The sequence below is a fragment of the Lithobates pipiens genome, unplaced genomic scaffold, assembly GCF_037356315.1.
Source record: "Lithobates pipiens isolate NorthernLeopardFrog02 unplaced genomic scaffold, aLitPip1_a1.2 Scaffold_69, whole genome shotgun sequence".
Taxonomy (NCBI): Eukaryota; Metazoa; Chordata; class Amphibia; order Anura; family Ranidae; genus Lithobates; species Lithobates pipiens.
Window position 1 is genome coordinate 199,498 of NW_027507891.1, and position 16,551 is coordinate 216,048.

At 53.0% G+C, this 16,551-nt stretch overlaps 1 protein-coding gene across 1 annotated transcript in view; it reads right to left on the reverse strand.

The window, feature by feature from the left end:
* The window catches only part of SUMF1 (sulfatase modifying factor 1), a 29,026-nt gene extending 17,554 nt beyond the window's left edge, over window positions 1-11,472 (reverse strand). The window contains exons 1-4 of the mRNA XM_077467950.1: window positions 11,270-11,472; window positions 8,653-8,826; window positions 7,747-7,821; window positions 2,589-2,671 (exon numbers count right to left, since the gene is read on the reverse strand). Coding sequence (XP_077324076.1) covers window positions 2,589-2,671; window positions 7,747-7,821; window positions 8,653-8,826; window positions 11,270-11,449 — 512 coding nt within the window. The 5' untranslated portion in view covers window positions 11,450-11,472. The remainder of the gene's footprint in view (window positions 1-2,588; window positions 2,672-7,746; window positions 7,822-8,652; window positions 8,827-11,269) is intronic.
* Window positions 11,473-16,551: the final 5,079 nt, after the last annotated feature.

Sequence of the window (16,551 nt, forward strand, 5' to 3'; positions counted from 1 at the left end):
GTCTGGAGCTCCATGGAAGATTTCTCCTCATGGGGTGAGGATGGTCATGAGAAAAGTGAGGGATCCGCCCAGAACTACATGGGAGGAGCTTGTGAAGGATCTCAAGGCAGTTGGGACCACAGTCACCAAACAAACCATTGGTGACACAATACACCACCATGGATTGAAATCCTGCAGTGCCAGCAAGGTCCTCCTCCTCAGGAAGACACATGTACAGGTCCCCCTCCTCAGGAAGACACATGTACAGGTCCTCCTCCTCAGGAAGACACATGGACAGGTCCTCCTCCTCAGGAAGACACATGGACAGGTCCTCCTCCTCAGGAAGACACATGGACGGGTCCTCCTCCTCAGGAAGACACATGGACAGGTCTCCCTCCTCAGGAAGACACATGGACAGGTCCCCCTCCTCAGGAAGACACATGGACAGGTCCTCCTCCTCAGGAAGACACATGGACAGGTCCTCCTCCTCAGGAAGACACATGTACAGGTCCCCCTCCTCAGGAAGACACATGTACAGGTCCTCCTCCTCAGGAAGACACATGTACAGGTCCCCCTCCTCAGGAAGACACATGTACAGGTCCCCCTCCTCAGGAAGACACATGTACAGGTCCCCCTCCTCAGGAAGACACATGGACAGGTCCTCCTCCTCAGGAAGACACATGGACAGGTCCTCCTCCTCAGGAAGACACATGTACAGGTCCTCCTCCTCAGGAAGACACATGTACAGGTCCCCCTCCTCAGGAAGACACATGTACAGGTCCTCCTCCTCAGGAAGACACATGGACAGGTCCTCCTCCTCAGGAAGACACATGGACAGGTCCCCCTCCTCAGGAAGACACATGTACAGGTCCTCCTCCTCAGGAAGACACATGTACAGGTCCTCCTCCTCAGGAAGACACATGTACAGGTCCTCATCCTCAGGAAGACACATGGACAGGAACGTCTGAAGTTTGCCAACAAACATCTAACTGATTCAGAGAAGGATTGGGGGAGAAAGTTCTGTGGTCAGAGACCAAAATTCAGCTCTTTGGCATTAACTCGACTCGTGTTTGGAGGAAGGAAAATGGTGACTATGACCCTCAGAACACCATCCCTACAGTCACACACGGAGGTGGGAACATGAACACCATCCCTACAGTCACACACGGAGGGGGGAACATGAACACCATCCCTACAGTCACACACGGAGGTGGGAACATGAACACCATCCCTACAGTCACACACGGAGGTGGGAACATGAACACCATCCCTACAGTCACACACGGAAGGGGGAACATGAACACCATCCCTACAGTCACACACGGAGGGGGGAACATGAGTCTTTGGGGCTGTTTCTCTGATAAAGGTACAGGTCGACTTTGCCACACTGAGGGGCCAATGGACGGGGTCATGTATTGTAAGATCTTGGAGGAGAACCTTCTTCCCTCATCCAGAACACTGAAGATGGGTCATGGATGGGTCTTCCAGCATGACAATGACCCAAAACATACCACCAAGGCAACAAAGGAGGGGCTCAAGAAGAAGCACATGAAGGTCATGCAGTGGCCTAGCCAGTCTCCAGACCTTAATCCTATAGAGAATGTATGGAGGAGCTGAAACTTCGAGTTGCCAAGAAACCTTCAGGATTTAGAGAAGATCTGTAGAGAAGAGAGGAGAAAATCCCTCCTGAGATGTGGAAACCTCATCACCACCTACAAGAAACGTCTGACCTCTGTGATCACCAACAAGGGTTTCTCCACCGACTACTAAGGGGATCAAATACTTATTTTACTCACTGAACTGCAACTCCATTTATAACATTTGTATTGTGTGTTTTTCTGGATTTTGGTTGATCTTCTGTCTCCATCATATAAAATACAATTATAGACCCTTCATTTCTATGTAAGTGGACAAACTTGCGCAATCTACATGGGAGACGATCGTTATCCCCCCCCTCCCCCCCCTCTGTACACCAGACCTGACTTACCTTTCATGTGAACATCAAATCCCAATGAATGAAAGGGGCGGAGCCAGGACAATCAGGCTGGAGTGGGAAGGGCTAGATTGGGGTCTCCAAACCTTCTGAACAAGGGGTCAGTTTTCTATCCTTCAGACTTCAGGGGGGCCGGACTGTGACCAGTGGGAGTGAACATTGCCCCATCATTGGTGTCACCGAGTCCCATCGTTGGAGTCATTGGGAGGAATTGTGCCCTTTTGTTGGGCGCCAGTGAATGAAATATTGCCCCAAGGGCCGGGTGAAAGCAATGGGGGCAATAGTTGTGAGATTCCCTCACTCTGGAGAAATTTTCTCTCACTCCCTGCTTGGACTATGGGACAGGAAGTGAAGGGAACCCCCCCCCCCCCCCCCCCCAATGGGGACACTAGTTCTGGTGACACCCCAGGATTCCCCCACTTTGCAGGATTTCCTCTCACTTCCTGTTGTAGATTTGGGAGAGGAAGTGAAGGGAACCCCCCCCCCCCCCCCAATGGGGACACCTGACAGGGGTTATAACCCTCCCTTATTCTGTCAATTTTTACTTTCGATAGAGTTAATAAACTATTTTGGTTTCCCATCCCCCACGGCTGGGCTTTGTACTCCTCCACAGTACCTGTCGGCGATGTCTGAGTCTGGCCCCTCCGGATGCCTCCAGTTTGCTCCTTTCACCGGCAGCCACCAGGGTGCAGCAGCGACCTGAAGAAGAAAAAAAAGAAAGAAAGAAGGGATGCGGTGACATGAAGGCGGCGCTGTCTCTGCGAATCTCCTCCGCCGCTCCTCTGAGGTGTGAAAAGAGCGGCACGATCTCCTCTACATCAGCCCCGCGGCCAATCTGTTCCGGGAAACGAGAAAAGACGGTGTGCCGCCTCGCCATCTTCTCATGCTTCCCGCCACACGGGTGTCACAAGTGCCTTGCGGTGAACACGGCGGCGGACTGTCTTTTCGGGGGAGGGGGACATTTTCTGTGTCATGTCAATTGTGTCATGTGTTAAAAATCGCATTAAAGAGAGCGCGCGTCACCGAGTCCCCCCGGAGGACGCACTTATAATTGCCCTTCATCCAATTAGCACAAATGATAATTAGCCGAGGGACGCGGCGGCCCCCCGAGGAAAGGCGCAGCAGACGGGAACTAAAGACCGGCGGAGGATGGGCTGCCATGAGAACTTCGTCTTAAAGCTGAACTGCACCCACAAAATAATATGGTGAAGGAATGTGCATTTCTGTCCATCCAGTCCTGAGATTTGCACAGCTCTGCCACACAGCACAGACAGGGCTAATATAATTTTCTTTCTGCTGTTCAGTAACAAGGACAGGTCCCTCCCTCAGCTGGTGACTGGACAGTGAAAGGAGAAGCGGCAGACTGATGAGGTCATCTCTCTTCTCCAATCAGCGCATCACTTGCACTGCTTCTCCCTCTCCCAGTCTGAGCTCTGCTGAACTAAATTCAGGTACTTACACTGGATATGAAAAAATGAAGGCTGTATTCATAAATACAGAGCTGCATTTATTTTATATCTGCCCGGAGCTCAAAAGTCTCCACCCCCTCCTGTAGTTTTCTGTTGTGGGTGGAGCCTGATGGCCCATCCCACAACTGTCCTCTCTCCTCCGGCCGGGGATACAATGAGAGGAAAGGGAGATTGGAGGGGTGAGTGTGGGGGGGGGAGGGATATAAATGAACCCCCATGGTGCGCACACAGTACTATTGCCATGGTTGCAGGGAATAGGATTTGGAGTTGTAAGCCGGGATTGGGACAAAAATAGAAAGCTTATTTTTAGTAACATTATAAAATGTTTGGCGTAATCACAGATCAGATTATAGAGGGCGGTGTGCATGGCGCTGTACATCCATCTATCTGCAGATCAGCCCCCCCCCCCCCCCACAGATTACACAAGAGGAGGAGTATGAAACCTATATACAGTATATATATATTGTCTCCATGGTCGGGGGATGGAAGGAATGCGGCGCTGTGCAGTGTCTGGGAGACAATTCCTGGGAAGGGAATGATGGAGAGAATCCCCAACACATGGAAATCAGCTCACACCTCATACTCAGAATACATGGGGGGAGGGGAGGGGGCTGTCATGGGACTGAAATCCAATCATATTTACTAAAATGTGTCAATCTGAGTAATAAAGAGCAACCCCCCCCCCCCCGCCCCCCATCACTAAAAGGGACACACATAGAATTCAGAGAATAGTCAGTGCCAGGGACAAACAACAGATGATCAGAGACTGCAGACACGGTACAGGAGATGATCAGAGACTGCAGACACGGTACAGGAGATGATCAGAGACTGCAGACATAATACAGGAGATGATCAGAGACTGCAGACATAGTACAGGAGACGATCAGAGACTGCAGACATAATACAGGAGATGATCAGAGACTGCAGACATAGTACAGGAGACGATCAGAGACTGCAGACACGGTACAGGAGATGATCAGAGACTGCAGACATATTACAGGGGATGATCAGAGACTGCAGACACGGTACAGGAGATGATCAGAGACTGCAGACACGGTACAGGAGATGATCAGAGACTGCAGATATAGTACAGGGGATGATCAGAGACTGCAGACATAGTACAGGAGATGATCAGAGACTGCAGACACGGTACAGGAGATGATCAGAGACTGCAGACATATTACAGGGGATGATCAGAGACTGCAGACACGGTACAGGAGATGATCAGAGACTGCAGACACGGTACAGGAGATGATCAGAGACTGCAGACACGGTACAGGAGATGATCAGAGACTGCAGAAACGGTACAGGAGATGATCAGAGACTGCAGACATGGTACAGGAGATGATCAGAGACTGCAGACACGGTACAGGAGATGATCAGAGACTGCAGACACGGTACAGGAGATGATCAGAGACTGCAGAAACGGTACAGGAGATGATCAGAGACTGCAGACATGGTACAGGAGATGATCAGAGACTGCAGAAACGGTACAGGAGATGATCAGAGACTGCAGACATGGTACAGGAGACGATCAGAGGCTGCAGACGAGGTACAGGAGACGATCAGAGACTGCAGACGCGGTACAGGAGACGATCAGAGACTGCAGACGAGGTACAGGAGACGATCAGAGACTGCAGACACAGTACAGGAGAGGATCAGAGACTGCAGACGAGGTACAGGAGACGATCAGAGACTACAGACGAGATACAGGAGACGATCAGAGACTGCAGACACGGTACAGGAGATGGTCAGAGACTGCAGACACGGTACAGGAGACGATCAGAGACTGCAGACGCGGTACAGGAGATGATCAGAGACTGCAGACGCGGTACAGGAGACGATCAGAGACTGCAGACGAGATACAGGAGATGATCAGAGACTGCAGACACGGTACAGGAGATGGTCAGAGACTGCAGATGCGGTACAGGAGACGATCAGAGACTGCAGACGCGGTACAGGAGACGATCAGAGACTGCAGACGCGGTACAGGAGATGATCAGAGACTGCAGACGCGGTACAGGAGACGATCAGAGACTGCAGACGCGGTACAGGAGACGATCAGAGACTGCAGACGCGGTACAGGAGACGATCAGAGACTGCAGATGCGGTACAGGAGATGATCAGAGACTGCAGACGCGGTACAGGAGATGATCAGAGACTGCAGACGCGGTACAGGAGACGATCAGAGACTGCAGATGCGGTACAGGAGATGATCAGAGACTGCAGATGCGGTACAGGAGATGATCAGAGACTGCAGACACGGTACAGGAGATGATCAGAGACTGCAGACACGGTACAGGAGATGATCAGAGACTGCAGACACGGTACAGGAGATGATCAGAGACTGCAGACATAGTACAGGGGATGATCAGAGACTGCAGACACGGTACAGGAGATGATCAGAGACTGCAGACACGGTACAGGAGATGATCAGAGACTGCAGAAACGGTACAGGAGACGATCAGAGACTGCAGACGAGATACAGGAGATGATCAGAGACTGCAGACACGGTACAGGAGATGATCAGAGACTGCAGACACGGTACAGGAGATGATCAGAGACTGCAGACACGGTACAGGAGATGATCAGAGACTGCAGACGCGGTACAGGAGACGATCAGAGACTGCAGACGCGGTACAGGAGACGATCAGAGACTGCAGACACGGTACAGGAGATGATCAGAGACTGCAGACACGGTACAGGAGATGATCAGAGACTGCAGACGCGGTACAGGAGACGATCAGAGACTGCAGACGCGGTACAGGAGACGATCAGAGACTGCAGACGAGATACAGGAGATGATCAGAGACTGCAGACACGGTACAGGAGATGGTCAGAGACTGCAGATGCGGTACAGGAGACGATCAGAGACTGCAGACGCGGTACAGGAGACGATCAGAGACTGCAGACGAGATACAGGAGATGATCAGAGACTGCAGACATGGTACAGGAGATGGTCAGAGACTGCAGACGCGGTACAGGAGACGATCAGAGACTGCAGATGCGGTACAGGAGATGATCAGAGACTGCAGACACGGTACAGGAGATGATCAGAGACTGCAGACGCGGTACAGGAGATGATCAGAGACTGCAGACACGGTACAGGAGATGATCAGAGACTGCAGACACGGTACAGGAGATGATCAGAGACTGCAGACACGGTACAGGAGATGATCAGAGACTGCAGACATAGTACAGGGGATGATCAGAGACTGCAGACACGGTACAGGGGATGATCAGAGACTGCAGACACGGTACAGGAGATGATCAGAGACTGCAGAAACGGTACAGGAGATGATCAGAGACTGCAGACACGGTACAGGAGATGATCAGAGACTGCAGAAACGGTACAGGAGACGATCAGAGTCTGCAGATGCGGTACAGGAGACGATCAGAGACTGCAGACGCGGTACAGGAGACGATCAGAGGCTGCAGACGAGGTACAGGAGACGATCAGAGACTGCAGACGCGGTACAGGAGACGATCAGAGACTGCAGACGAGGTACAGGAGACGATCAGAGACTGCAGACACGGTACAGGAGACGATCAGAGACTGCAGACGAGGTACAGGAGACGATCAGAGACTGCAGACATGGTACAGGAGACGATCAGAGACTGCAGACATGGTACAGGAGACGATCAGAGACTGCAGACGAGATACAGGAGACGATCAGAGACTGCAGACGAGATACAGGAGACGATCAGAGACTGCAGACGAGGTACAGGAGACGATCAGAGACTACAGACGAGATACAGGAGACGATCAGAGACTACAGACGAGATACAGGAGACGATCAGAGACTGCAGACACGGTACAGGAGATGGTCAGAGACTGCAGATGAGGTACAGGAGACGATCAGAGACTGCAGACAGTACAGGGGATGATCAGAGACTGCAGACATTACTGCTAGAAATCATTGCTGAAATAGGACAATAAGGAAACAGATCTGCGGGGGCCCCAAGGGCCATAGAAGAAGCGCTGAAGGGCCACATGCAGCCCCTGGGTCAAAGGTCGGGCACCAGGGCCTTAAAGGGACTCAACATAACAATACAGATAAAGGTCTTAAATCCGACCCACTTCACCTTCCTCGGGAGACGGACAGAATAGGAAATACACAGACAGACTGAGGGAGAGATCAATGTATCAATATTGATGGAGGAACATATGGAGACAGACGGACCAATCCGGATCGATGTGACAATGTAACTTTCTCTGCTCCGGTGTTAATAAGAATTGTAGCGGGCAGAGCGCCCCCCTGAGGTTCCATCATTCCCGACCAGCACAGACCGGATCTCACTTACCGCCTGATCGATCCCGCTCTTCACTTCTTCACTCAGCAGCCCCTCAAATACAAAGGAGTCCCCGAAGGTCTCTGCCTGGAAATAGAATGACAGGGGTCACCTCTCTGTACCCAACCCCCTCCCCCCCCCCATAGGAGGGCCACCAGACACCGGACCCCCACTGCACCTCACCATTCAATCCCTTCATACATATCAGAGAGAACCCCCCCCCCCTCCCCCCAGGCACATTCATTGTAATCATTCACCTACTGAAATCTAAAATCAGGCTTGCAGAACTCTTGGAAGATGGCATGGGAAGATGGGGGGGGATGGGATGGGAAGGTGGGGGGGGGGGGTGGGATGGGAAGATGAGGGGGGATGGGATGGGAAGATGAGGGGGGATGGGATGGGAAGATGAGGGGGGATGGGATGGGAAGATGAGGGGGGATGGCATAGGAAGATGGGATGGGGGGGGGTCAATGGGATGGGGGGGGTGGGAGAGATGGACCAACATCTAAGAGGGACTTTAGCAGGCAAAAAAATAAATACAAATTTATTGATAAAAGTCTGTAGTATTGAAGTGTGAATGGCCATCAGGTCTGGGATATTTCTGTCATCTGGAGCTACAAAGACCCCCCTGTGTGCCTCTCCCCCTCCCCCCGTGTGCCTCGCCCATCCCAAATGTTGCCAAAAGGCCCCGCCCACTAATATTTCTGGCACACAGACGGGGGAGGTGCTGAGTGGGCGGAGCTCAGACTTCCCATCAGGTTGGTGTATGGACTCTAGTATCAGAGAGGTGCACAGACTGATGGGGGGCCCCTCGACATCTCCAGGGGTAGCGGGCAATGCGGGGTCACCGAGTCTACAGACACCAAATATCTGCAGTGATGATGACAAGCGGAGGATCACATGACGGCCGGCACTCACCTCGGTCACATGACCGCTGGACTCCACAAACCGGGAGAACTCCGCATTGCTGACCTCATACATGTCCATATAGAAGGAATCGATGTGAACCCGCCGAGCCGGACTCTCCCCATCCGGAGGGATCCCGGGGTCATCCGTCCCCATGGTGAACACCCCCGAGGGGAGCAGCACCATCTAGGAGGAGGAGACAGATTGTCATGTATTCTGCCAGAGACAAATCTCCCTCCTGTCCCGCAACAGTTCCTCCCCCAACCCCAGTCCCTACTCCTCCCACCCCCGTCCCTACTCCTCCCACCCCCGCTACAGTCCATACTCCTCCCCCACTACTACAGTCCCTACTCCTCCCCCACTACTACAGTCCCTACTCCTCCCACCCCCGCTACAGTCCATACTCCTCCCCCACTGCTACAGTCCCTACTCCTCCCACCCCCGCTACAGTCCATACTCCTCCCCCACTGCTACAGTCCATACCCCCTCTACAGTCCCTCCCCCACCCCCGGCTACAGTCCCTACCCCCTCCCACTACTACAGTCCCTCCCCCACCCCCCCGCTAGTCCCTACCCCCTCCCACTACTACAGTCCCTCCCGCACCCCCTGCTAGTCCCTACCCCCCTCCCACTACTGCAGTCCCTACTTCTCCCACCCCCGGCAACAGTCCCTACTCCTCCCACCCCCACTACTACAGTCCCTACTCCTTTCACCCCCCACTACTACAGTCCCTACTCCTCCCACCCCCGCTACAGTCCCTACTCCTCCCACCCCCACCGCTATAGTCCCCACTCCTCCCCCCCACCCACCACTACAGTCCCTACTCCTCCCACCTCCCGATACAGTCCCTACCCCCTCCCATCCCCCCGCTACAGTCCCTACTCCTTCCCCCCTCGCTACAGTCCCTACTCCTCCCCCACTACTACAGTCCCTACTCCTCCCACCTCCCGATACAGTCCCCCCGCTAGAGTCCCTACTCCTCCCACCTCCCGATACAGTCCCTACTCCTTCCCCCCTCGCTACAGTCCCTACTCCTCCCCCACTACTACAGTCCCTACTCTTCCCACCTCCCGATACAGTCCCCCCGCTAGAGTCCCTACTCCTCCCAATATAGTCCCTACTCCTTCCACCCCTCGCTACAGTCCCTACTCCTTCCACCCCTCGCTACAGTCCCTACTCCCCCACTACTACAGTCCCTACTCCTCCCCCACTACTACAGTCCCTACTCCTCCCCCACTACTACAGTCCCTACTCCTCCCCCACTGCTACAGTCCCTACTCCTCCCACCCCCGCTACAGTCCATACTCCTCCCCCACTGCTACAGTCCATACCCCCTCCCATCCCCCCTCTACAGTCCCTCCCCCACCCCCGGCTACAGTCCCTACCCCCTCCCACTACTACAGTCCCTCCCCCACCCCCCCCGCTAGTCCCTACCCCCTCCCACTACTACAGTCCCTCCCGCACCCCCTGCTAGTCCCTACACCCCTCCCACTACTGCAGTCCCTACTTCTCCCACCCCCGGCAACAGTCCCTACTCCTCCCACCCCCACTACTACAGTCCCTACTCCTTTCACCCCCCACTACTACAGTCCCTACTCCTCCCACCCCCGCTACAGTCCCTACTCCTCCCACCCCCACCGCTATAGTCCCCACTCCTCCCCCCCACCCACCACTACAGTCCCTACTCCTCCCACCTCCCGATACAGTCCCTACCCCCTCCCATCCCCCCGCTACAGTCCCTACTCCTTCCCCCCTCGCTACAGTCCCTACTCCTCCCCCACTACTACAGTCCCTACTCCTCCCACCTCCCGATACAGTCCCCCCGCTAGAGTCCCTACTCCTCCCACCTCCCGATACAGTCCCTACTCCTTCCCCCCTCGCTACAGTCCCTACTCCTCCCCCACTACTACAGTCCCTACTCTTCCCACCTCCCGATACAGTCCCCCCGCTAGAGTCCCTACTCCTCCCAATATAGTCCCTACTCCTTCCACCCCTCGCTACAGTCCCTACTCCTTCCACCCCTCGCTACAGTCCCTACTCCCCCACTACTACAGTCCCTACTCCTCCCCCACTACTACAGTCCCTACTCCTCCCCCACTACTACAGTCCCTACTCCTCCCACCTCCCGATATAGTCCCCCCGCTAGAGTGCCTACTCCTCCCACCTCCCGAAAGAGTCCCTACCCCCCTCCCATCCCCACCAATACAGTCCCTACTCCTCCCCCACTACTACAGTCCCTCCCCCCTCACCACTACTACAGTCCCTACCCCCCTCCCATCCCCCCTGCTGCAGTCCCTACCCCCTCCCACAGTCCCTACTCCTCCCCCACTACTACAGTCCCTCCCCCCTCACCACTACTACAGTCCCTACCCCCCTCCCATCCCCCCTGCTGCAGTCCCTACCCCCTCCCACAGTCCCTACTCCTCCCCCACTACTACAGTCCCTCCCCCACTACACCCCCCCCATCATTCCCTCCTCCTCCTCCACTATAATCCCCCCTTCTCCCTCCGCCTCCCCAACAATAACTCCTCCTCCCCCGCAACATTCCCCCCTCCCCTACAACACCCCCAGCAGACTCCTCAGGGGCGTGTCCGGGAATGTTGGCTCCTCTGGGCTCCCAGTTGCTCACCCCGCCCCTCCGCTCATTGGCCTCCCGGGAGTATTTGAAAGCCGTGTCCTGGTGGTGGGCGTGTTCTCCGTGAGCCCCGCCCCCCCTGCTGGCCGATCCGCATCCACAATCCGCCCCGACCGACACCGGACCGACCAGAGACAAGACGGCGACCAACACAACGGCACTGCGCGCCGCCATCTTCCCGGGTCATGTGACCAGCGAGGAGGGGTCAGCTGACCGAGGAGCACGTGACCCGCCTGCTACCACTGTCACCCAATCACACCCCGTCATCGGCGTGACGTCATTATTACTATTCATCTAATTATTATTATTATTCTGTATAATGGATATTATTAGATTCTCCTTCCTATTACAATTATCATTTTCCTTCTAGTAACCTTCTTCCTGCCAGAGCCGCTTTGGTATTTTTCTTTTATATTTTTATATATCTATATCTATATACGCATCTTTAACCCCTTCCAGCCCAGCACCCCTCTCCTACATGGAAAAAGCATAATTGTTTTTGCTATAAAATTACATTATATATATATATATAGCAGAGACCCTAGAGAATAAAATGGCGGTTGTTTCAGTATTTTATGTCACACGGTATTTGCGCAGCAATATTCTAATTTTTTAGAAAAAAAAACACTTTCATGAATTAAAAAAAATGAAAATAAAAAATCCAGTAAAGGTAGCTCAATTTTTTTGTATAATTTGAAAGATGATGTAACGCTGAGTAAATAGATACCCAACACGTCACACGTCACACTCGTTAAAATTGCGCACACTTGTGGAATGGCGACAACTTCACTACTTAAAAGTCTCCCTAGACATTTTTTTACAGGTTACATGTTCACAGTTACAGAGGAGGTCTAGCGCTGGAATTATCGCTCTCACTCAAACGATCGCGCAGATACCTCACATGTGTGGGTTGAATGCCGTTTACAAATGCGTTCGATTCTGCGGGCGAGCTCAGGGGGGGTGGGGCACTTTTTTTTACTTTACTTTTTTTTTTTTTTTAACGTTTTCCCTTTAACATTTTTTTTTAATCACCTTCATTCCTATTACAAGGAATGAAATCACCTCCTGTAATAGGAATAGTGTGACAGATCCTCTTTACGGAGACATCTGGTCTATGAAGTCCCCACATCTCAGAGGGAGGGGGGCGCCAAATTAAACATTTTTTTACAGGTTACATGTTCACAGTTACAGAGGAATTATCGCTCTCACTCAACAATTGCAACAATCGCCGTTTTATTCTCTAGAGTCTCTGCTAAAAAAATATATATATATATATAATGTTTGGGGGTTCCAAGTAATTTTCTAGCAAAAAATATGGATTTTAACTTGTAAACACCAAATGTCAAAAATAGGCTTATGCCGCGTACACACGATCGGAATCCCGGCCAGAAAAAGACTGATGAGAGCTTTTCATCGGAAAATGCGACTGTGTGTACGCTCCATCGGAATTTAGCTGTCCGAATTTCCACCAGCCAAAAATTGATAGCAGGTTCTCAATTTTCCCAACGGAAAAACTTTCTATCGGTAATTCTGATCGTGTGTGTGCAATTCCGACACGCCAAAAATCACGCCTGCTCCGATATAACTACGAGACGGAAGCTATTGGCTACTGGGTATTGAACTTCCTTTTTCTAGTCACGCCATACGTGTTGTACGTCACCGCGTTCTAAATGATCGGAATTTGATGTGACCCGTGTGTAGGCGAGACAGCTTGAGCCGAATTCCGTCAGGAAAACCATCAGAGCTTTTTCTGATGAGAATTCCGATCGTGTGTACGCGGCATTAGTCATGAAAGGCTAGTGCATTGTTGGTTCACTTACCTTTTCCTTCGATTTCCTTCTAAATGTTTTTTTCTTTGTTTTCTTTGTCTGAATTTCTCATTTCCTGTTCCTCCTCAGGAAGCTGTTGTGGCTGACTAACCACCGCTCCGATGATGGTGTGAAGTTTACTGAGGAGAAACAGGAAGTGAGAAATTCAGACAAAGAAAAAAAACATTTAGAAGGGAAATCGAAGGAAAAGGTAAGTGAACCAACAATGCACTAGCTTAAAGCCGGAGGTCCACCCTAAAGTGGACCTTCCGCTCATGGGAACCCTCCACAATTGGCACCTTTCAGGGGGGGGGGGGGTGCAGGTACCTGTACAGTACAGGTATCTGCACCCACTTCCGCCATAGCTATCTGCGGAAAGGGGCGTAGATTACGCCCCTTTCCGAAAGTCCCCCGCTGCCTGCTGGGAAACACACGGATCCCAGAGACAGCGGGGTCCATCCTTATTGCGCAGCGCGACTCGCGCATGCGCAGTAGGGAACCGGGAAATGAAGCCGAAAGGCTCCACTTCCTGATTCCCATACCCAAGATGGCGGCGGCAGCACCCGAGAGACGATCGAGAGATCGGCTTCGGGTGCCGACATCGCGGGCGCGCTGGGCGGGTAAGTGTCACTATTTTAAAAGTCAGCAGCTGCAGTATTTGTAGCTGCTGGCTTTTAAAAAAAGAAAATGGCGGAACTCCCCGCGGACTCCCGCTTTAAAGGAACCTATTTAGAAAATAAAAAATTAAGCTTTACAACCTCTTTAAAGTAATTGTTTCCAAAAAAATTGCATTTTAAAGACCGCTGCGCAAATACAGTGTGACATACAATATTGCAACAACCACCATTTTATTCTCTAGGGTCGGGTACTGATGTTGGGGTAAGGGAGGGTAAGTTTTGGGGTCACTGGACTCCCCTGCGGGTTATGTCTCGTACACACGATAGGATTTTCCGACAGCAAAAAAAAACGTGGATTTTCTTCCGAAGGATGTCGGCTCAAACTTGTCTTGCATACAAATATTGTTGGAAATTCTGAACGCCAAGAAGGCAGTGACGTACAACACGTATGAAGAGCCGAGAAAAATGAAGTTCAATAGCCATTGCGGCTCTTCTGCTTGATTCCGAGCATGCGTGGAACTTTTGTGCATCGGATTTGTGTACACACGCTCGGAATTTACAACAAGTTTTGTTGTCAGAAAATTTGAGAACCTGCTATCAAACATTTGTTGGTGGAACTTCCAACTGCGTGTACAGGGCATAAGAGTTGGGATTACAGGGGGGGTTAGTGGTTGGGGTAAGGGTGAGTTAATGTTGGGTTAAATTAGGGTAAACGGAGGGTAATGTGAGGAGGTTGTAGGGGAGGGCAGTCAGCTTTCTATTACTAGATCCTGTAGACACCCCACCCCTACTCTGCCCCCCTGGACTCCCCTCTTACCCCCTACATTCCACCCATTCTCCACTGTGCCCCCCATAATCCTCCTGGACCCCCCCTGCCCTCCATAATTCATTCTGCCACCAGCCCCCCCATATCTTGTTCTGCCCCTGACCCCTCTCTTGCCCCCCTATTTCATTCTGCCCCCTGCCCCCCTCCTGCCCCCCATATCCCATTCTGCCCCAACCCCCTCCTGCCCCTCCATATTTCATTCTGACCCATATTTCATTCTCTCCCCCATATTTCATTCTGCCCCCCTCATATTTCATTCTGCCCCCCATATTTCATTCTGGCCCATGACCCCCCTCATCTCATTCTGCCCCCTGACCCCCCTCCTGCCCCCCCATATTTCATTCTGCCTGCTGACCCCCTCATGCCCCATATCTCATTCTGCCCCCCATATTTCATTCTTCCCCCTGACCCCCCATATCTCATTCTGCCCCCTAACCCTCCTCCTGCCCCCTCATATCTCATTATGCCCACTGACCCCCCTCCTGCCCCCAATCTCATTATGCCCCCTGGCCCCCTATATCTCACTCTGCCTCATATTTCATTCTGCCCCCTTCCCCCCTCCTGCCCCCCGCATCTCATTGTCCCTCCCATATTTCATTCTGCCCCCTGACCCCCTCATATCTCATTCTGCCCCCTGACCCCCTCCTGCCCCCATATCTCATTCTGCCCCCTGACCCCCCTCTTGCCCCACATATCTCATTCTGACCCCCCCTCATGCCCCCATATCTCATTCTGCCCCTCATATCTCATTCTGTCTCCCCATATCTTATTCTGCCTCCTCCCCCCATATCTCATTCTGCCCCCTGACACCCTCCTGCCCCCATATATTTGATTCTGCCCCCTTCCCCCTTATCTCATTCTGCCCCTCACATCTCATTCTGCCCCCCATATCTTATTCTGCCACCTGACCCCCCATATCTCATTCTGCCCCCTGATCCCCCTCCTGCCCCCCATATCTCATTCTCCCCCCTGCCCCCCATATCTCATTCTGCCCCCTCATCTCATTCTGCCCCCTGACCCCTCCTGCCCCCCATATCTCATTCTGCCCCCTCCTGCCTCCCCATATCTCATACTGCCCCCTGACCCCTCCTGCCCCCCATATCTCATTCTGCCCCCTGACCCCTCCTGCCCCCCATATCTCGTTCTGCCCCCTCATCTCATTCTGCCCCCCATATCTCATTCTGCTCCCTGCCCCCCATATCTCATTCTGACCCCTCCTGCCCCCATATCTCCTTCTGCCCCCTGACCCCTCCTGCCCCCATATCTCATTCTGCCCCCTGACCCCTCCTGCCCCCCATATCTCATTCAGCCCCCTGCCCCCATATCTTATTCTGCCCCCATATCTCATTCTACCTCCTGACCCTTCCTGCCCCCATATCTTATTCTGCCACCTGACCCCCTCATATCCCATTCTGCCCCCTGACCCCCCCCATATCTCATTCTGCCCCCTGATCCCCCTCCTGCCCCCCATATCTCATTCTCCCCCCTGCCCCCCATATCTCATTCTGCCCCCTCATCTCATTCTGCCCCCTGACCCCTCCTGCCCCCCATATCTCATTCTGCCCCCTCCTGCCTCCCCATATCTCATTCTGCCCCCTGACCCCTCCTGCCCCCCATATCTCATTCTGCCCCCTGACCCCTCCTGCCCCCCATATCTCATTCTGCCCCCTCATCTCATTCTGCCCCCCATATCTCATTCTGCTCCCTGCCCCCCATATCTCATTCTGACCCCTCCTGCCCCCCCATATCTCCTTCTGCCCCCTGACCCCTCCTGCCCCCCATATCTCATTCTGCCCCCTGACCCCTCCTGCCCCCCATATCTCATTCAGCCCCCTGACCCCATATCTTATTCTGCCCCATATCTCATTCTACCTCCTGACCCTTCCTGCCCCCATATCTTATTCTGCCCCCTGACCCCTCATGCCCCCCATATCTCATTCTGCCCCCTGACCCCTCCTGACCCCCATATCTCATTCTGCCCCCTCATCTCATTCTGCCCCCCATATCTCATTCTGCTCCCTGCCC